The sequence below is a fragment of the Calypte anna genome, chromosome 6, assembly GCF_003957555.1.
Source record: "Calypte anna isolate BGI_N300 chromosome 6, bCalAnn1_v1.p, whole genome shotgun sequence".
Taxonomy (NCBI): domain Eukaryota; kingdom Metazoa; phylum Chordata; class Aves; order Apodiformes; family Trochilidae; genus Calypte; species Calypte anna.
The window spans coordinates 28,449,787-28,472,500 of NC_044252.1; the positions used below are offsets into that span (position 1 = coordinate 28,449,787).

The window sequence follows — 22,714 nt, forward strand, 5'->3', positions numbered from 1 at the left end:
TTGCCGATAGACATTTGTACTCTCATGTATATTTTTTGCTTTTTGTGGTCACAGATTTTCTCTTTCTGATATCTGAACTTGGCTGCTGCAGTCTATTCTAAGACAGTATCTCCTCTGAGGAAACCTCTTTTGCAAGACAGAACTGCCAATAATCTTAATCTTTTTTTCAATGTTAAACAGTCTGGAAGGTTATGCAGTTCTATTCCTCCAGGATTTTTCTGCCTCAAAGCAAACAGGCCAACGTCATACAAGTATTCCCTGTGGGGAACCTAGCTGATGATGTAGGAACTAACCCTGTAATATGAATTATATTCTCAACAAGGTATTTACATCTCCAGGTATGCCATCCAGTAGTGTACAAACCAGAAAGTTGCAGAAGCTCAAGAGATAGTAGATTAATACACAAGGATGTTCCAGAAGAGAGGACAAAGGGCTTAATTACGATTTTTTCTTACTGAGGGCAACTGGAGCAGAAACACCAAAATCTATTCCAATCGGTCACAATCTGATCACTGTTACCTGAGTTTTAGGTAGGCAGCTTTACTATCTTCTTCTGTATGTTTTTAGCCTGCTTCCTTAACTGCTAAGTATTGGCATCAGTCTTCAAAATGCAAATAATTCTAAGCAGACATACGTATTATTTTTAAAGGATGGTGATCACTCTATAGAAAAAGGAAAGGGTGGGAAAGCCTGCGCCTGAAAACCATGAAACCAGTATAGAGCATATGGTCCCAGAGAGAAAAAAAGAGCTGTCTGAGAACTCCCCAGACCCTGAGCCAGAACCAGTATTTCACAAGTGTGCACAAGTTTGAGAAGATTCAGAGCCATCTGCCTTTTGCCAAGCCAGACACCTTCCTTCTGCTCCGACCCCGCTGCTGCTCTGCCCACTGGTTTCCATCTCCCATGTTTCCCATGTGGGCTCCCCCAGAGTCATCCATTTTGCCCCTACCCAAGTCTCACTCTTGGCCCTCTCTGTCACTTCTTCCTCCTCAGCTGTGTCCTGACTGCCACAGTCCCTTCCCTCTCTGGTCTGAGGTTTTTTTCCAGACCTTAGGGAGGCAAAAGCTAAGGGGCAGAGCCAAGACCTAGTGGGGCACAGAGCCTTGAGGGAAGGTCAGCACCCATCCTCCCCTTCCTCCAGGGCATCCCAGCTTTAACCAACCAGCCCTCCAACAGAGACAGCCAGAGAAGCCCACAGAAGATAGAAATGAACCTGGATGCTTTTTTCCAGCAAATACAGCTCACAGAGAAGCAGGCAGGGGAGAAGAGGCGCCTCATCCAACAAGGTCTGGGCTGCAGCCGCCATTGTGTGGGCCCGGTGGCAGTGTCTGTCACACACCATCTCCTCACAGTCTCCTGAGGGAGAAGCAGGGAGGCCCCACCAGGCTGCCATCAGGGGGCTCTTGTAAACTTTACAAACTGAGAACACATTCTTAGAGGCTTTTGTTATCTTGCAGCTAAATTTGACATCAGCAGAAACTACGAAAAAATCAGCCAAATGAAAGAGGAGCTGAGCGCTGCAAAAACAAAATTAGAGACCACGGTAAGCGGGTGTGTTTATGGTGTACCTGATACTGAAATACACTGTATTTACTGATATACACTGTATTTACTGATATATGACCTATTCTTTCAGGAGTAAATTCATAAACACTTTGAAGGAGCATGCTTCACCTACCAAATAACACAACAAACAGAGCATTTCTGTCATGAAAAAAAGGTCTGTTCATTTCCTTCTCCTTGAGAGGAGACCTTAGAGTTCTCTTCACCTACCTCAAGGGAGGTTGGAACAAGGAGGGAAACAGCCTCTTCTCCTTAGCAAATTGTGATAGGACCAGAGGGAATCGATGTAAGGTGCTCCAGGGGACATTTAGGCTGGATGTTAGGAAATATTTCTACACTGAGAGGGTTCACAGGCTCTGGAATGGCCCAGGACAGTGGTGGAGTCACCATCCCTGGAGGCATTTAAAAGGCATCTGGACCTGGTCCTTAAGGACGTGGTTTAGTAGTTAGCTTATGGTGTTGGTCACAGGTTGGACTGGATGATCTTGGAGGCCTCTTCCAACCTAAACGTTCTGTGATTCTTTTCCTCTCACAAATCTTACTCCTGAGGCTGGCTCCTAGCTATGTCTGGAGACTCGCTGACCTCAGGGGTAAGGAATATTCCCAGATAACACTTCCAAAATCTGGAAGCACTGGATACAGCACACATGAAAGTCACTGCTGATGGTGCTTGGCAGGCAGTGAAAGCCCTGTCAGGTCAGTCCCTCCGCATGTCAAGGCCACCAGACATCATCAGGAGCCAACCATCTGCTCAAGTGTGAGCAGTGCTGGACCTTCTCACTGCACCTTCCTTCAGAGGCTCTGAAACCATTCCTTCCTTGCCCACTGTCATTAGCTAAAGGCCTTTCACAGAAAATACATGGCAACATTCCCATGTTTACTTCATAGCATCTTGAGCCACATTTAAAGATCTTCCTTAAGGCCCAGGCTCACAGCTGAGGCTCACAAGGTCTAGGGGCTTTGCTAGGGACACCAAAGGAAAGTTTCTGAAGCTATTTAATGCTTCTAAGATTTTATAATGGCTTCTGTTTAACCAAACTGCAGACATATTTTCAGAGTAAGCTTCCAGTTTTGCAGAGGTCTTTCACCATTAATACTTGTGATTACAGATAACTTAAAACTCCATCTGTTTCTGCCTGAAAATTAAGTTTAAATATCATTCCCAGTGATCATAAGTGTCTGTGATGACAGAATGTGTATGCACAACAAGAAAGCATAGAAAGCCTTTTTTCAAGTCAGAACTGTTGTATCCTATCACTTAAATAAACATTTTCAAGAATGTTTTGGGGATTACCTCACCTATTTTTGAAAAAAAAATGTTTTGGGGATGATTTTCGTTCTTCTAAAACAAAGATCTTCTGCCTTTTGTAAAAGGCTATATATGTGTCGTATATATGATAAAAATCAACATTAATCTGGGAGAGAAGAATAAAAGAGAACTAATTTACAAATATTTGCTGTTTGCAAATGAGACTATAGACACTCATATGCTTGCAATTCTGCACACCACAATTTGAGAACCCAAAAGCATTTCAATATAGGAACTTACTTAACCATCATAGATTATACCTGTGTGTTGCTTGTTAGGTAAAGTCCTTTGTAGTCTTGTTCATAAATATATTTATGACCATCACAATTTTATCTTTATAATAATAATTTGTTATTGATGCATTGTGATTTATAATCAAGTTTTATGTAGTAAGTATAGGAGGTCCCAAGAGTAGAGCTATTATTGTAAATGACTAATGGGAAGAGCTGAAGAACTACTCCTAATTAAATCTTGAGTGCTTTACCCACAAGGATTAATAATCTCACTAATGTCCACAAAAAGGTATTTTACTTACTTACATAAATTGATTCGTAGGTAGGAAATGATACAGAAAACAAGCAGAATGGGAAAATGTACTTGAATCAGACTTTTTTGTTTTAAAGATCATATAGTTTATGAAATTATTTAAAGTAATTTATTTTTTTGGTAGAAGAATTAAATTTACCTATGTCTGCACTATTAACTCAAATAATATTAAATAATGCTGTTCAGCTAATGCTGTTCTATTTGTTCTTCACCAAATCACTGTGATTCTTTATAAGCATATATACAGAAGCACATGCATGCACAGCAGCTCATGCCTGACAAAGCAGATGAGAGTGAGTTCAAAAGTGTTTTGACATCTATTTCACAGAGACTGCCTGTGGTCAATCACACATTCCTAGGAAATGCTGTTTTTTTCCTCTGTTCTGTAAAATCAAGTAGCATGTAATTAGAACCCAAATTATAGCATTTTGCTATTCATGGCTCAATGATTTCTTAAAAAAAATCTGCTGCAAATGCATAGATTAAGTTGGCATCTTACAGATGGAGATAATACACTGCAGGTAATTCATTCAGTAATATAAATACAGTGGTATGAGAACATCTACTCTATTTGAATTATTTGGTAAAATAAAAGTTAAAGATTTTCAAAAAGTCTAGGCAATCATTCCCTGGCCATTTCACAGGCTGGACATATCATGGATAAGGAAAAGATCTAGAGATTTGGTCCTTTCCCTTCCAACTCTCACATTCTTTTTTAGGGCTTTTTTTTTTTTTTCATTTGATCAGATGCACAACATCTGCACCCTCTCCAAAATCACCTACATTATTTCATTTTATAATCTTTTACCTGTGTAATACCACTATTATTTGGTCTTTTCTGTTTCTGCATGCACAGCCATGTATCAGCCTGACTCTTCAGTTCATTTCCTGACTTACCTAAAGGCTTACACTGTACCTGTGGGCAATTCTGCTAACCTTACTTTCCCTCCTTCCTATTCCAAATATTACAGTCTGAGTCATTCTCTTGACCTCCTTTTCTCCACTTCATCAGATGAATGATTCTCATCCTTTAAGATTCTTCAACACTTAGCTGATCTACAGTTATAGTTTCTCCCACTATACATCTTAACTTCCATTAGACAATGATACAGTGGATGCATGGAAATTTTGAAAATACAATGGTTGAGCAGTATGTCCTTCTGTCAGCTAAACTACTTTTTGAAATTAAGAAAACTAAATGTATGTGCAAAATAGATATTTGGGCCTTGGGGGGCCTAATGGTTAAAATTAAAAAATTAAGCAAGGAGCTTATTTCCATTATACTTCTATGGCTAAGAATTCCAGAAATTGTGGTCAGAAAAATATAAGCATATCCCTCCCTCTCACAGAATCACAGAATCACCCAGGTTGGAAAGGACCTCTGAGATCATCAAATCCAACCCTTGATCCACTGCCACTGTGCTTCCCAGCCCATGGCACCGAGTGCCACATCCAGTCTCTTTTTAAAAACCTCCAGGGACAGAGAATCCCCCACCTCCCTGGGCAGCCCATTCCAATGCCTGATCACCCTCTCTGTAAAGAATTTTTTCCTAATATCTGACTTAAACCTCCCCTGGCAGAGCTTAAATTCATGCCCTCATAACACACATTTGATATGTGATGAGCTTTACACAATTACAATGACAACATTGTATTATATAGGTAAAAGATCCTGCATGATCAATATTTTTCCTGATTTCAATGTGAAAAAAATTCTCTTAGGCTGAACAGGTTTTAAAACAACACATTAGATAAATGGCACTAAATGTGTCTTTTAAAGAAAGAACACTTTTCAAAAACTTTGTGGTAAATTGGCCAACTTTGGGGGAGTTAAAACTAATATGTCTTTGCTAGTCCAGGAGCTATGTCAGCTGTGTTTTAACTGGACCAAGATCCTTACATACAATATCAAAGTATGTGAAACAATAAAACAATAATCTTACTTCATAACCCCCTTTTTTTTTTTTCTCTTGGAAGGTTCAGCATCTGTCTGAAAAACGGCTCTGCATAGAAACTCTGAAGAAACGTGAAGACAGCTTAGAAAAACAGAAAGCTGAACTTATTAATCAAAAAGGCTCTCTTCTTAAAATCTCTGTATGTTTCCAGCTACAGTGTTCAGACATTTTTTCTACTGTATGAGAGTAGTCAGTTTTTAATTTTGAAAATATTGAAGAACCAAGGTTTTAAGTCTAAAAAATCTATTTATTTTTTTACTCTAACATACTTAACAATGTAAATGTAGATAAACTTTCACTTAAAACATAATCTGAGGTAATGTATGCTGGAGGTCACCTAGAAAGCTGATTTAACATTCTTGACTTAATTTTCTAATGTTTGCCTGTTGTATGTCTGAATTCCCTTTCTGACATTTTATTTCCTTTGTAAAAGAAACTGGAAAAGTCTCACCTTAAATGGGACTGTCTGATCCACAGTAAAAAATATTGAGAAGGACCAAAAGAAAATATCAGGGAGGCCATCACCACATTTGAGGAATCCTGACATGCCAAAAAATCTCTTAGATATCAGACACATGTAGCCACCTCTTAAAAAGTAGCCACTTGCAACAGGAAAACAAGTTTTTCAGTTTTCTCTTGTGCTATCCTGAATTTTGCCTTCATCTCTCTTCATTGTGGATCCTTGTATCTGTAAATATCAAGAAATGAAGCAGATGAGTAGTCTTCTCTCCATATGTATTTGTATTTTAAACCATCAGAGCTAAATTTAAAACATTCATTGAGTCACCAGTATTAATCCTATATCTTCAGGCTTTTATCCTTTTAATTAAGCAATATTGCTTCAGCATCCACAATCTTCCCAATACTAAGTATGCAAAATAAAAAATATTTACAGTATTGCAGAAGAATTTTTCAGCTGTAAAAGATAAATATTCTCTGGAGAAGTGTGAAGTTTCTTTTAATTTCAGCCAGCCAAGGTAGTATAGAGTATCATTTCCTCCATATAGAGGGGTCATTAATTTTATTTTGTTTGACAATCAGCTAAGATTTTTTTTTAAGGAATTTAATATTTCCTTTCTCTTTGGAATTTTTTCCCCAGAAAATTAAACAGGGATTTCCTAACAACTATAGCTCTCTTGGCAGTTATTGAGGGAGTTAAAGTAAATCTGTATTCTGCAGAGGAATAAGCAGTGCCTCTGTTATATTTAATAACAATATAAAACCAGAGAGGCCATACAATTCTAGTGACTCCAAACAGAGCTCTTCATAAAGAGCTGAACTGGAAAACATCTGGCACAAGTCTGTACCATAATATAGTATTTTTAAAAATTATTTATTATTAAGAATATATGCTGCACTTTTTCAGCAAAAAGTTTACAACAGCAGACAAAATAACAGTTGTGGATAGTTTTGTGTTCTCGTAAGTCAGGGAAACTAAATACACTACAATTATAATGTAAGTTTAAGGATAAACAGCAACAGTGTGTTTCAGTCTGCCTAGCTTAACTAAGACTTTTTTTTTCATTCACTTTTTCCATTTTTTTTTTTTCCAGACAGATGCAAAGAGAAAGATGACTGAAGAGGAAGATAATTTTACCAGAGAAGTAACAGAATTTAATAATGAATATGGACTAACAAGTAATAGAGATATCTTGATTAAAAAAAAAGTCAAGACTGAAATAAATTATTTAGAGAATGAGGCAGCTTTGTTGAAAAATGGTAAGTTAATATTAAATCATTTTATCTTGGATTACCAGAGAATGAATACAAACCAGTAAAACAAAGGTGCGCAAAAGAGAAATTTTAGTTCCATTCCCTTGCTATCTGGAACTTCCTTTTAACCCTATACTGAAAGAGTGTGGTCTGGTATATCACAAATATAATTAAAGCCTCTTCTGTTCCCTGTCCTCTTCAGTTCTTTCTGCTCATGAGCACTATGAGAAGAAGCAGATCTGCAAAAATTGCTCCCAATATGTGATGCCAACAAGCACAGAAGTGCCCATACATAGTGTATTATCTTAGGTTTGCAATTTTTATAATCACTTATGATTGAGCTATGTAAATTTCCTTAGCTTCAACAGAATTAAATGCCCAGATCTCTTGTAGGACTGTTTTTTTCCTGCCCAGTGTAACTATCTTTGAGTTAAGATACAGAATATGGGGTTTCTCAGAACAGAGAGACAGGCTGAAAAGCAAGGAAATAGAAGTCATCATGGATCACAGGCTGAACATGAGTCAGTGTTATTAGAACACCAACACCATACTGAGACATAAACATAATTCTGACCCCTAAGACATGTAAAATAATCCTTCACTCTATTTAGGGCAGTTAAGATATCAGCTGGAGTACTGAGCATTTAGTTTCGGGTATTGCACTTAAGGAAAAATTTGGACTCAGTGGTAAGAATCCAAATGGTACCAGTGAAAGTGATCAGAGATTTGGAGAACATGAGAAGGAAAAAAGAAAAGAACTGGAACTTCTTAACCTATGGTGGAAAAGACTGATGGAAGATGGGCATCAGTCTTCAAATTACCAAAGGATTCTGTAAAAATGGAATTAATATATTCTCCATACCTACAGTAAACTGAATAAACCAAAATGTAAACCACAATGAGGGAGAGTCTGGATGGCTGTTTAGAAATCTTTCTAGAAGGAATAGTGAACACCTGAAACACCCTACCCGAGGACATTCCAGTACTAAAGGAATGAGGAGTCTCTATTACCAAGGTCTTTAAGAGCAGGTCAGTCCAGCATCTCTCAGAAATGACAGTGGTAAAGCTGATCCTGAGTCCAGAAGGAATGCAGGAGATGACCTCGAAGTGCTTTCCAGTCTCATGATTCTATGATTCATTGAGTTCAAGATTTGAACCACCAATACCTGATATAAAGTTACTGAAATATGACTGACCATTGGAGTTTGTAGTTGTCAGTACCTTATTTCTGTAATTCCTGTGACTCTCATTCTGACCTACAACTGAAACAAGTCTGTATTTGTTGGAAACTGCTACTTTTAATGATTTAATTTTCACATATTTAATTTTCACATATTTCAGCAGGACATGAAAGGTGACTGACATTCTTCTCTGGGTTCAGTTGCTGTCTTGATTCCAGCCTTTTAAATTGCCCAATTTTTGAAGTACATACAACTTGTCTGTCTTTTTGTCTGCTACAGTCCTGAGCACACTGAAAGCACTAAAAGGAAAAGTTTAACTCACAACAAGGAAATTATGTGGGGACCTCCAGCTGTGAGGGAAACAATCACAATTAATTCCAGATGCTGTCTGGGGTCAGGTTCAAATGTCCATAACACTTAAAGAGATTAAGTTCTTTTTAGTACTGCTGAGAGGTGTTTGTACACCACCTATTCAATAAGTCATCTTCCTTTATAGCTGAACTCTAAAGAAAAACATTTGTAATTCTTTTTATGCCAAGTCAATAAAATGTCAAACATCATCATAACATTGAAAAAATAGTTTGTTTTCATAATTATGAACACACTGCATGACATATAATTTTCTGTGAGCAACCAATTTTAGTTTTATATTTAAGGTTCTTTTTGACTACCTAGAAGATTGCTAGAAGTTATTAAGAATATTTAGGATTATATCATGAAGACTGAAACTGCAATGTATTTTAATTTAAAGTATGGGCTTTTTTTCTTAGAGATGGAGTCAATGGAACATAAAAATGTTCAGCTAAATGCACTCCAGTTGCAGAAAACTGAATTAAAGCAGCATTTATTTACTCTCCAAAGCAAACTCAAAGGTATACCTGATAATCACTTGTTCTGTTAATTATTTGTGACTTGACAAATGCTTCTGAAACATCTTTTCTGCCAAGTCATTTTTCTCTGAGAGAAATAAGTTGTGGAAACAAGATTTTAATATATTTTTATATTAAATAATACATCATTTCAAAACATGTTTATAACAAATATAATGGATTTCAGCAAGATTTATTTTAAATGTTAGTGATACTGAGGCCTACTGATTTGCTGAATCATATCCTATAAATATGAAAATCAAATTTTTACTTTTGCTGGTAATTCATGTACTTAAATGGGGATTTTAGTGTTACAAAGTTAACTTAAAATCAACGTAATTATTGTTTAAAACCCATTGACCTATAATTAAAGAATGTCATTAAAATTCAAATGTTTAATATGCAACCTGGCTTGAAGTGATAAAGACAGATTTGGCCCTGGTGCTAAAATTCTGAGCTGTAAGTTCAGTTGTCTTTACTGACATTTGTTTCTTAGCATATGGAAGCTTGTGCACAAAAAAAGTCAGAAAGCTGGGTGGAATACACAAGTAAACCTATAAACGAGCAACAAAAAAGATACAGAGGGAACCAAGAAAGGTTCTGTGTCAGAAGTGATCATAAGCCATAGGGATGATTTTGACATTTGAACAGAAAATGAAATCTAGAAGTGGTTTTGGAGACTTTTTACAAATATGTAAATAATATTTCACAGTAAGAGAGCTAAGAAAGACAAGCCATAAATAAGGTCATAAATTATTTAGGAAAAGAAGCAAAAGTTTCTTAGAGGACTGCACTAAGCATACCATTCCATGTTCTTTATTTGCATGCCTTTACCCTACAAACAGTTTCAAAAATAAATAGTAGAAAAGATAAATTTAGAAAATATGGGAAGTCTTTGAATATGGATGATTAATATATATTTATAAGGTAACTTATTTCATGTTTAGACCTTGAGAAAGCAATCAGGGATGCTGAAAGAACAACAAAAAATTTAGAAGCAGAAAAAGTTGAAGTCAGTGAAAAACCACAGACTGACCCAGAATGTTTAAGGTAAGAGTCTCATGTTAATAAGTTCCTCAATTTAACTTTAAGTCTGTAACTACAGGCCAGTCCTTGTTGCAATGACTGTTTTAACATTCCTGCATACTACCCCTTTAAAAACAGAATAATCATTCATTTTTACTACAGAACATGAATTCTTGATATTTATTACAGCTTTTCACACGCATACTCCAATGAACAAAAAAATTATAGTGTTTGAAAAGAACTCAGTTACACTTGGAGGGAGAGCAAAGGAGTGCTCCTTGGGTTGAAGACCAGCTCTCAATTTTTTGTAAAAATAGTGGTGTCACAGACTACTGATGAACTACCCAGTGCTATGCATATTTCTGCTGCCTGGCTGCACACCCTTCCCCAGAGCATAGACTTCCTTAGGTCAAGAGCACCTGGTATAGAAGCAACTAAATGTAGATTTGTTTTCTCTATGATCCCTACCATCATTTCCAGTATGCTGAAGATTACCAAGACAGAAGACCTTGCACAGTTTCCCTTACTAGTGAAGCTTGCTTCTTGGGAACTGAGTGGGAAAGGCTCATTTCTTCTCAGTTTGCTAAGTGTGGCATTTACATTTTGACTATACAGAAAATACTGTGATTATTTGCAACAAAAATATCTTCAAATACAAAAAGCCCCTTAACACAATAGTAGCCATCTTTTTCCTCTCCTATGGTGCTCCAGATGAAAGTGCCTGTGGGTATTTAAAAATATTTAATAGCCAATGCAATAGAAATCTTCCTAGAAAAGATGCTGCAAAATATTCTCTAATAGAAATTATTAGGGCAAACACAACTATGATACCATCACAATTTTTTCCTACAAGTTTCTGGGATTTTAACACAAATAAGAAATTTTTTTTCTGAAAACTTTCAACTGAGAAATAAGATTTTGCAGAGGACACTGACCATTTTTCTGAGAGCTTTAGTAATGGCCCATTTTTTGCCGAATCTCAGTTTTTAAAAGACAATGATATATCCCCCCTTCAGCCTCTTACATGGTGTTGAGACATGGCCAAAATTCCCTCCACATAAAAATTAATTTGTTCACAATTCTGCATACAGTGACAAAACCTTTGCATTCAACATATTCACAGAAGACACGATGTAAATAATAACAGCAGCAATTCTGTAAGACAGTGTGTTATAATTCATTCCTTTACATTATTCATTCCACCAACATATATTAGCTTTTATGAAACATGAGGTTGTCAGCTTCCTTCTAAATAACATACTTCTCTTGAAGTAGTTTACTGCCTTGATGCTATTTAATATTAAAATTGGTGTAATTAGTTTTCTGTAACAGTTTTCCTGAGGATAAGGTACAGAAGTAGCAAACATTATATTACTTTAAATCTCCAGCTCTTCTCTAGATTGCCATGAGATCCTAGGTTAATCATTCAAATCCATGCATGTTTGTCTTTCTCTGTAGTGAAATTAACTCAGTTCCATGGAATGATACTTTGCTTTTATCTGGGTGGAAAACACAACAATGGATAAATTATATTAAATTCGATTAACTACAAATACACCAAGTGTTATTTACAACCAAAGCAAGAAGGATGATGGGGCTTTTTTATTTCACAAAGTTCCTCATTTTTGGTTAAGATATTCTTAAAATATTTGATAATTGTATGTGGTACACAACATTAAGTCCTACTTTTATTATCACAAAAAACAAGCACTCGTTGAAGTTTATTAATATACTGAAGACAATTTATTTACATTAAATTACTAAGCTGGAGGGGAGTGTCAATCAACTGGAAGGCAGGAGGGCTCTGCAGAGGGACCTGGACAGACTGGAGAGTTGGGCTGATTCCAATGGGATGAGGTTTAACACGGCCAAGTGCCGGGTCCTGCACTTTGGCCACAACAACCCCATGGGGAGCTCCAGGCTGGGCACAGAGTGGCAGAAAGGGACCTGGGAGTCTGGATTGACAGGAAGCTGAACACGAGCCAGCAGTGTGCCCAGGTGGCCAAGAAGGCCAATGGCATCCTGGCCTGTATCAGGAACAGCGTCGCCAGCAGGTCCAAGGAAGTGATTCTGCCCCTGTGCTCAGCCCTGGTGAGGCCACAGCTTGAGCCCTGTGTCCAGTTCTGGGCCCCTCAGTTCAAGAAGGATATCGAGGTCCTGGAGCAGGTCCAAAGGGGGGCAACCAGGCTGATGAAGGGACTCGAGCACAGACCCTATGAGGAGAGGCTGAGAGAGCTGGGGCTGTTCAGCCTGGAGAAGAGGAGGCTCAGGGGAGACCTCATCGCTCTCTACAACTCCCTGAAAGGAGGTTGGAGCCAGGGGGGGGGTTGGGCTCTTTTGCCAGACAACTTTCAACAAGACAAGAGGGCAGGGTCTCAAGTTGTGCCAGGGGAAATTTAGGTTAGATATTAGAAAGAATTTCTTTACGGAGAGAGTGATCAAGCATTGGAATGGGCTGCCCAGGGAAGTAGTGGATTCTCCGTCCCTGGAGATATTTAAAAAGAGACTGGATGTGGCACTCAGTGCCATGGTCTAGCAACCACAATGGTGGTTCAAGGGTTGGACTCGATGATCTCAGAGGTCCCTTCCAATCCAGCCAATTCTATGATTCTATGATTTTTAAATTTCAGATACTGGACAAAATTTAGGACAGGTTTCCATAATCATACTTTTATCTTGCATTTTCTTCTTATCTCACATATGCTCAGAAAAACTCAGTGCTTTATAGAGAGAGACAGCACTGTACGTGTTAACTCAAATGCCAGAAACAGCACAGCTCTGGTACTGCCCTTCTGTGTCAGCACTAATAAATTGTGCTTTTCTGTAGAGCCAAGCAGGCAATCCTCATTTGTCTACTTCTGTAAGTCATAGAATTCTACTCTTTAAAATTATCCCAAACCTTATCAGACCCATAAAAAAATTTTAGTTGGAAAAGACCTTCAAGTTCAACAGTTAACCCATCACAGCCAAGGCCACCACTAAACATGTCCCTGAGCACCACATGTACACAGCTTTTAAATATCCCCAAGGAATACCCTGCCACTGCCCTGGGCAGCCTGTGCCAGTGCCTGACAACCCTTCTGGTGAAGAAACTTTTCCTAATATCCAATATAAACCTCCCACAGCACAATTTGAGGCCATTTTCTCTTGTTCTGTCACTTATTATCTGAGAAAAAGAGACTGACCCCCACCTATCAGTTATCAGTAAGATCTTCCCCTCAGCCTCCTTCCCTCCAGAATAAAAAAAACCCTGTTCTCTTAGCCACTCCTTGTAAGACAAATTCTCTAGAGCTTCATCAGCTTTGTTGCCCTTCTTTGGACACTCCCCAGCACCTCAGCATCCTTCTTGTATACTCATACAACTCCTTCAATTTTTAAATTGTTTTTAATTTTTGACAAAATGCACTTACCCCTTTTTGGTCTGAACTACTGTACTGAGAGAATGAAAGGGAATTTAAAGTATTATATTCTATAAATAGTTCAGGTTCCCCCTAGAGATACCTGATTACCCTTCAATACCTACAAAGAAGTCATCAAGAAGATCTGCACAATGCTGCACAGTGGGAGGACAAAAGGCAAAAAGAAGTTGAAATGAAAGGAGGGTAGAATTAATTTAAGGAAAAACTTTTTTTATCATGAGGATAGTAGAGCAAAGGAAAAGGTTGCCCAGAGAGGTTGTGTAGCTTTCATCCTTGAAGGTTTTCAGACTCAACTGGATAAAACCCTGAGTAATCTGGTCTGACCTTGTAGCTGACCCTGCTTTGAGGAGGACATTGGGCTATGTGACCTCCTGGCATCTCTTCCAGTCTGAAATATCCAATGAACCAATTGTCACTCTGGATCACACAAGGGGGAGAAAACAGCCCATAGATCAGTACATATGCACTGGCTTGGGTCTACACTGCTCAGAGGCAGCATTATTTGCAACAAAGCAGTCATCTCCACACTGCCCAGCATTTCATGGGATCACATCTGCTCTGGCCTTTCTCCAGTGTTTCTGTGATATTAATATATCATGATACACACATATTTTCCATTCAAAATGGATGAAATGCTTAAAGAATGTATGTCCAGCACAGCAGAGTGCTGGTTCAAGGTGACAACACATTCACCAGATGGCCTGTGATGTGCCACAGAAGTATTTGAGAGACCACAGCTGCTCCAGAGAGGAGGTGCTGATGGAGCCCATGCCAGCAGACTCCCTGGAGCAAACTGTTCTGTCCACTCCTGTGATGCCCTCTGAGAGGAATTTGAGAATAAGGAAGAATTCATGAAGTGTCAGTGAGAGAAAATGAAGTACCAGGCACCTGGAGTGAGCCAGGAAGCCCTCCTGGTAGTCTAGATATATCTTTGACACTTCCAAAGGACTTTTTGCAGCCAAAGTGCCTATTAATGCAATCTTACATATACTAGTGTGTATCTTAATAGGAGTCAGTTTGGGTCATGGTAAAATCACTGTGATTGAACTCAGGCACAACCCTCTTTAGCCTAACAAGATAAGCTTTTTGCCCCTATACATAATCTAGCCTAGAATATTATTTTTAATTGAAATCATATTTAGCATGTATAAAGAGAAGAATATTTTCACACAAGTAATGTGGATCAAAAATACATAATTTTTTTCTGTGAAATAAGCACCATATTCTTTTTTATCATTTCTTTTTTTACACAGCAAGGAACTGCACCACTCTTTAAATGGCAAAAATCCTACTGTTTTTAATGCTTCCTTAGAATAAATGTGAGAGACAGTCAGCATCAATAACCTGATATATGTAGCTCCCAGACCACCCTGTAAGTCTCTTATTGCATCACATGCCTAGTCCCAGCCTCACAATCAATAGCAAAAGTAGCTGGCAAGGCAAGAATCTTCATTACAATTAAGAATATATCTTAAAGTAAATTGCATTTCAGCTGAAAAGTGTAGCCAGCTAATTCAAATTACATCAATTCATCTTTGATCTGAGAAAAATGCCCTACACCATGACTGCTGTTTCATAAAATTCCTCTCAAATCCATCAAAGAATTACAGGAAGAAGTGAGAAGCACACAGTGATATTTCCAGCAGCTCTGGTGCTGCAGTTAGAGGCTTCTTCTTCTCATACACAGCAGGTACAGGGAAAAGCTACACAAAAATTGAATGTTAAGCACAGATAGAGTTGTGGATAAGACACCCCTAACACAAAACAACAGGAAAGGACTTGGGCATCAGCTCTCTTGGGTCAAATTTCCCTGGCAGGTAGCAAGTAGCATCAATTAAGTGGAAAAATACAGGAGTCAAGCAGAAACAAGCAGGTATCAGGAAATTCCTACCACTATATAACTGTTATCAGGATATTCCTACCACTATGTAATACCATTATATTCATTGCCATTGGATACTTTATTAATTATTTACCTTTGCTCACATTTTTATTCCAAATGCATGTGTTGCCATATGTAAGACAACCTAGAAATAATTTTAATTAAAGTTTATTTAGACTATGAACAGACAGTTCCTATTTGCTTTTCACACTATGCTAAATATAGACTAAGGATAAAGTGTTTCTTTGAAACCTGAATTTCTGTTCAAGTTCAAAAAAAGTAGCAGCAGAAAGGGAATACATGAAATCAGCTTACTTTGTAAATAGTTCAGGGCTTTGTATACTTGCCTAATTCCCAGAAATATGGTATTGCTTCTCATGCTTCATAATTCAGAAAAAGAAACTCCATCAAAATTAGGAAGGGAAAAGTGATGCTTTTTTCATATAAACCATACAGGACATAGGTTCCTTAGAGCTAAACAAATGGTTCATGGTAACAGTGGTCATGAATGATTCTGGAGGTTTAAAAAACTATTTGCATTTTTAATTTTATGTTAAATTTTATAATCAGGAAATAATCTCTGGAGTAATATATATGGTTCCAAATGACTTTTTAAATTACAATCTCATCATTGATTTTTAAGATTTTCTTTTTAATAGCAGTGCCTGGTGGAACTATAATAGTTTGAATTATGTTTAAATAGGTTTCCATTATAAATTGTAGTATGGATTTTAAAAATTTATATCAAATCTGAATAATGATATTTTTCTTCAATAAGACAGCTGATTGGTTAGTCAAAGAGAATGCAGAGGCCATCCCTCTGGATTTGGTGTCATCCCACATGGCAAACTACCACTTAACCTGGGGAAGATGTATGAAAAAAAATGAGTAAGGAAATTACAGTATCCACAGGAACAGGCCTGAAAAAATAAATTTTGGGGATGGAGGAAGGTATCTACAAGGCACACCTGGTCTTGCTCAATGCTTTAAATTATGACTTTGGGAAAGAAAGTGTTTTAAGTGTAAAACAACTGAAACTGTGTAAACTAAAAAAGTGGAATGTAATTATATACAGTGCCAGTTTATGTACAGCTAAGGACTTCAGTATCAGGTACAAGGAAGCTGAGGTGAAGACAGGTGTGAGCATACAATGCAATCATAAACCAGGTATAAACATCAAAAGTATATGGAGCTGTGACAAAGAGAAAAGCAAGCAGTACGGCCAACAAAAGGGTGTAAGAATACTGTGTGCCAATCTCTCAACTACTTTTCAAGAAAGATGAATTCAACCTGAAACAGGAGCAGAGAATTCAGAGCCCATAATGCAGAAGAAAATAAGGACGTTTCCAAAGTCCTTCTAGCTCTGAAAAAATGACACAGTTTACATGAAGCAAAGCATTACAGTATAGAAATACTAATTTCAGAAATAGCCATATTGATATATCCAGATTGAGATCTATTTTTCTCTGCACAATAGAAAAATCAAGATGTTTGAACTAGAAGAATCATTGACCCAGAATTATTTTCCCTGACTTTCAATAGGAATCTTATATTGACCCCTAGAAACGTTTCAGTTTTGATGTCACTGATGCTTGTAATTAGTTTAATGCAGCATTACTTGACCTTTATGTGGTCATTCATCTCTAAAAATGAACTCCTTAAAGACTTCTTGTGATGTTTTATGTATTTGGGGAATATAAATTTTAAAAAGAAAAAACAAAAATCAAATTGCTCATTTCAACAACTGGAACAACTTTTATAAATACTTGCTTCATAACATTTACAAAATGCAAGCTTTAATCAATTATAATTATGTTTATTACAAGCAGCATATGATCCAGAACAGTAAAATCTGAAATTTTACCTAAGGTAAATTTGTTTTAATTTACATTTAATTCCCATTGTTATGTTACCTAGTACCCCCTCTCCACTTTCATGGTCTTGCTAGCATTTACTATTACTACAAGATACATTCTTGATTTTTATTCTATTTCTGCTCCACGAAGCACATATTTTTATAATGTATTTGTTCAGCTCAGGTGCTTGAGTTTGTTTTGAGATATTGAAATCCCTTTAGGACTTATTTTCTCCCTTCCTCAATCAATTGATAATCATCTGAAATTTATTGACTTCTTCAGCTGTATCACTATCAATTTCTGTGTAGAGTGTCAGCAAAGTGGAGATACTCAACAAAATCTTGCTCTTATTATAGAAACATTCACATTAATTTAGTCCCAGAACTGAACTGAGACTGAATAACCCCAGCACATAAGCTTTACTTTAGCCTGAGAAAATTAACCAAGTTTAATACTTTTCTTCGATCTCAATAGAGTTTAAAAACCTTGGGAAATGTTGCTACTGACTTTTATGATAACATTCAGAAAAATCAACATACATACCCTCAAGTTTACATACAGCTTCTTAGGGAACTTAATTTTGTACCATAAACTCTATGCCCTATGTACCAGTGTCAAGCAATTCCATTTTACACTCTATCATTTTCCTTTATATTTATGGTTAAAAAATAAAATAGTGGTCATTAATAAGGCAAAGAGAAGAACAAAAAAAGGAAAAAATATTTCACTTGCCCCAGAAAAACATAACCAAGAGATGATCAGCTCCTTCTGGAATTGCAACAATGACCAGGAAGGTCATTTTAGAAAAAAAAGGTCTAAAAAATCATAGTCCACCTTCTACACAAACTATTCTTTGAATCCTCTTTACATAACATTATTCCTGGAATGGAAGTTTGGGGCTACCGAAGTGTGGAACCAGTAAGATGAATCTGTGGATGATTTTCAGAGAAACCTGTCTGACAATGACATTTTCATCATAGTTCAGTTCACAATACCTGCATCTATTGATTTCACAATTATTTTTCCTATTTGCCTTCTGCATATACAGCTGAAATTCAGCCACTAATGCCAATGACATTTTATAACTTTTCTCATTTCAAAGCTACAAACTCTGTCATCCTCAGTGATCTCCTCCTTCTTCATCTCTCTGTCACTTCTGGCATTCAAGAGAAGCAGAAAAGGGACCTCAGATAGCAGAGCTCAGTCTAGAGCAAGCTAGCACCCCAAAAATGCTGATGCTATTGAACCATCTACTTGATTTAGATCTAGGTTTTACTATCACTACTTATCTTGAAAATTATTCAAAGAAATAGGCACACCTTTCACTAACAGAACATTTAAATTCCAAATGTTCGTTACAGCTCATTGCTTGTGATGTTTTAAATTACCAACATGTTAATTCAGTGCAACAACTTTTCTGAAGAACATAGTTTATTCTCAGAGACTAAAATGCTAAAAAAATATAAAATAACTGATAATAATAAAATAATATATATAATAAATAATAAATAAATAATATAATAAAATAAAAAAACAAGGGACATGGAAGCCCAAATGCTAATGTGATTTTTCAGTTTTGTTCAGTTTGTTTTTCTTTAAGAGATTCACTTTTCATCATAATCAAAGAGAGTATAATTGTCATATTAATCCTTGGTCTGGCAAAAGGAACATCTCTTTCCATTTCCAAAGGTGACAGAAAACCTGTTCTCCATCTAGACAGTGTAGTTTAATGAATAATTGGTTTGCACATTCAATCTGATAGTGCAAAGATGAAAATGAATATCCTGCTTATCTTAAATGTTAAATGAAAAAGGTAAATCTGCTTCTAGGTTTACTTTTTTTTTTTTTTTTTATAGTTCCATTGTCTCACATTCCTTCTGGTAAAACTTCATCATTTATTCAGTAACTCAGGCATCTCCAGTGCATTAATTGTGTAGACTGTAACCTAACAGACAGCCCTTATTTTGTGAGTATAATATTCTTGGCACATACTGTAATTATCTAGCTTCTAAATAAGAAAGAAGGAAGACCTGAAAGTAGAATCAAATGATAAATGTAAAAATTAAACACCACTTTTGGATGTCTTTTGTCACCTCTACCCTGTGCTATGTAAGGGGCTGTGCTGTCATCACAGTTAAGAAGTATTATAGAATATTTCAAATTCATAAGCAAAATGCTACCATTTCAAAGCACAGTTATTAATTCACAGTCCTAGGATAGAGATAAGCAACTCTGACTGCTTATCTTCTGGTTGTTCTGTCCTGAGTGTATACCCAACATGGACTGATATCACTCTTAGCTGACAGCTTGCAAACAGATTGTGCATCACTTCTACAATGCAGAAGACAAAAAGAGAGCATTTTCCCTGAGATTAAGATTATCTCTTTGTCTGAAGGAAACCAGGCAAAGAAAAGTTGTTTGTCTTAAAGAAATTAGGGTTCTAATGCCATGCTGATGGACAACACGGAGAGAAAAAAAGAGGAGGCAAAGCAAGGAAGTTAAGCTGATTTAATTAAGATCAGAAGCTGATCTTAGGCTTTGAAATTAACTCTGTACAGTAGTCCTGCACTACAGTACATTTTTAAAAGTTAATTTCAAAATTTTGGACACTTGTATGTATTATGAATTCAGAGGATTCCTGAAAGGAATACCAAATTTCTTCATACCATTTTCTTCATGTTTTCCACAGGAACAACAAAATTAACAACAAAATTAACTTGTCCAGTCTTATGCTACTATTTTAATGCCACAACGTGACACTGAGATTCCTCTCATATGAGGTTACACCTTTCACCTTCTCTAAAGCCATTTTCTTGCGCAGAGAACAAATTATATCTGAATTAGGATAGCTAAAGAGATGCATCATCTATATAATAGGGTTAAATCTATCCCCTATTTTAGTATGAATAAAGAAAAGATGGTTACTACCTCTTTTTTTTTTCATCTTCAGAAAAAACATGGTCTTGCTTTGATGGATCAGTTTATCAGTTTAGCTATTTAATGAGAAGCAGAATATATACTTTTCTTTCTTTCTTCCTTTTTTTTAATAAATCTATCTATATGTCCCAGAATATTCACACTGTTTCCTGAAATTGTATTAAAGGTAAACAACCTCAGCTTTCTCATTATACTTTTCTTATGACAGCCATGGAAAGACTCAGCATAATCTCATCACCTTGTATTCATCAGACTGCTAAAAGCTCTGGCATAGATTTCTCTTGGCCTACTGAGCATTGATTTAAACCACTCCAGTCACTGATGTGCAAAGTTAAGGTGTCTCCTTTCAGCAGAACCAACTGCTCTTTTAAATGCAAAAAAAGGGTATATTAAAATTAGTCTAAATGTTGGGGAATCCCTGGCTGAGACTATTGGGAAACAGAAGGTGAGTACTGAAAAAGAAAAGAAGCAATGAGGAGAGAACAGCACCAGGAAAGGAGCCTTGGGGAGGGGAATGGAGCAGTGATTGCACAGGGTCAGGCAGAGGATCCATCCAAGCCAATATTCTGTCTCCACCACTGGCTACAAGTAAATACCCAGGGAAAGCAAGAGCAGTACCATATGGTTCTTCCAAAGTATCAACATTCAAATTCAAATGTTTAAATAAGGAAAATTATGACTAATGAGGCCATAAATCTTTCATGGCTTGTAAAAGCAACATGGTCCAGAAATTTGTCTAACAAATTACTTTGTCTAGATATACCTTGTGAAAAACCCAAAAGGTCATTTTCTGAAGTTCCTCATGTTTCCACCACAACTGCCAGTTCTAAATGAAAACCAACACTACTGCAGAACTAGCAAACTGAAATCCTGTCCATGCAAATAGATCAATGAGGATTTTCTCATATAAGCCAAACTGACATCTGGGACCAGAGCTGAAAAAAATAATTACCTGAGCATGAGTTCTCTGCTGGGCACTTTTATTTGGTTTTGGTTACAGGCTTAAGAAAGAATTGGAAAATTGCAAAGATGATGATTGGGAAAGTATCTGCGAGACTCTTCGAACAGAAATTGAAATTCTGCAAATGGTATGGCATGGGAATGAGGCACTTTAAGTATTTGAAAATTTAGGTTTTAAAGGAGTAATTTAAGATCATTAGCAGTGGTTTTAGATAAGCAGGTTTTTATATTATGTGCACAAACATCCTGCACAGCAGCTGCACACCAATTCTTACTTTAGCTTTTTATTTCCACTTGTTCAGAAATATAATTTCTCATGGAAAATAATTTAAAGATATATTTTTAGAGAAAGACAGATATATTTGATGAACTGATGCTAATCATTAGTTTCTTGAAAGCTAAAAAACATTTTACATTTAGGAACTAAATTAATCTTAGCCTTCAGCTGCTAGCTATATGAAATATGGGAACATGGAGAATGGGAGAATGGGATAATAGCATCCTTTTATGTAAATATTTATGTAATAGCTTATTTTTAAATATTTATGCAATATTTTATTTTGTCCACTCACAAATTCCTCACAAAAACTTAAAGCACTTTTCTTTACTCTAAATGTAAGTCCCAGCTTCAAACTTCTTGATTGTCACTCTGTGTCACAATACAAAAAGAAAAAATAATTTAAAGTCCCATTTTTGGAAATAAAGGAATTTTAAAGGTTCATTTCAGAGCCTCTGGTCCAGCTGTATAAAGATGCAGCTGCTGCTTGCATTAATAGCAGAATCACAATCATGAGAAATTTATATTACTCACTTTTATGCTTAGTTTCATGTTTCTGTTGGAGGAATATAACTTACTTGTAATTTATCTACTAATTTTATCATGCTTTTCAAATAAAATAAAATAAAAAAGCAGCTTAGTGTTTAAAAACTTCTCTATAAAGAACATACTGAACTCATTTAATTTCCTATAATTCAATTCTTTCTCTTTTTCAGAATCTAACACAAAAAAAGTCAGAGAAGTGAACGTTATGTGGCATGATCAGAAGTGTCTTTGAGTATTTTAAAATTATTTACTCAGGTTCTCCAAGGTTTGCTTCTTTTTGTTGTTGCTGTTGCTTGATTAAACCACAGTTTGCATCTTCCTTTACTTTTAATTAAAATAAATTTTCATTCCTTTAAAAGCAATGGGATTTTTGTGTTTTATCCTCAAGTTCGACCATCAAGCTATCCATCTTCAGTTTCCTCTTTGTTTCCCATGGATGGGCAGTAGACAATCCACAACACATACAGCTGAGTTCCTATTTTCCTAGCTCTATTTTCTTTATACTATTTTCTAGAATAAACACTCCCCACCCTTAAGGTAGTGATGTGGTCTTTCTTGAGAGGCAGACTGCTATTACCATCAAAAATATCTAAGCTGCAGCTCTTTAGTTCATGCCTGTACAATGCAACCTATAACAAGCTCTCTGAAGCAGCTCAACTCCAGCATGATATTCCA

At 36.5% G+C, this 22,714-nt stretch overlaps 1 protein-coding gene across 1 annotated transcript; it reads left to right on the forward strand.

The window, feature by feature from the left end:
• The first annotated feature begins 1,207 nt into the window (after positions 1–1,207).
• CCDC172 (coiled-coil domain containing 172) lies at positions 1,208–22,239 on the forward strand. Its single transcript, XM_008490115.1, has 8 exons — positions 1,208–1,286; positions 1,458–1,543; positions 5,396–5,512; positions 6,927–7,092; positions 9,038–9,139; positions 10,084–10,186; positions 21,257–21,344; positions 22,210–22,239. Exons 1-8 carry the CDS (start codon positions 1,208–1,210, stop codon positions 22,237–22,239), a joined length of 771 nt encoding a protein of 256 aa, XP_008488337.1.
• The last annotated feature ends 475 nt before the right edge of the window (positions 22,240–22,714 follow it).

Coding starts and splice junctions, on each gene's coding strand:
- CCDC172 (XM_008490115.1), top strand. CDS start 1,208: ATGAACCTGGATGCTTTTTTCCAGCAAATACAGCTCACAGAGAAGCAG. Junction 1,287..1,457: donor GAGGCGCCTCATCCAACAAG/GTCTGGGCTGCA, acceptor GTTATCTTGCAG/CTAAATTTGACATCAGCAGA. Junction 5,513..6,926: donor GCTCTCTTCTTAAAATCTCT/GTATGTTTCCAG, acceptor TTTTTTTTCCAG/ACAGATGCAAAGAGAAAGAT.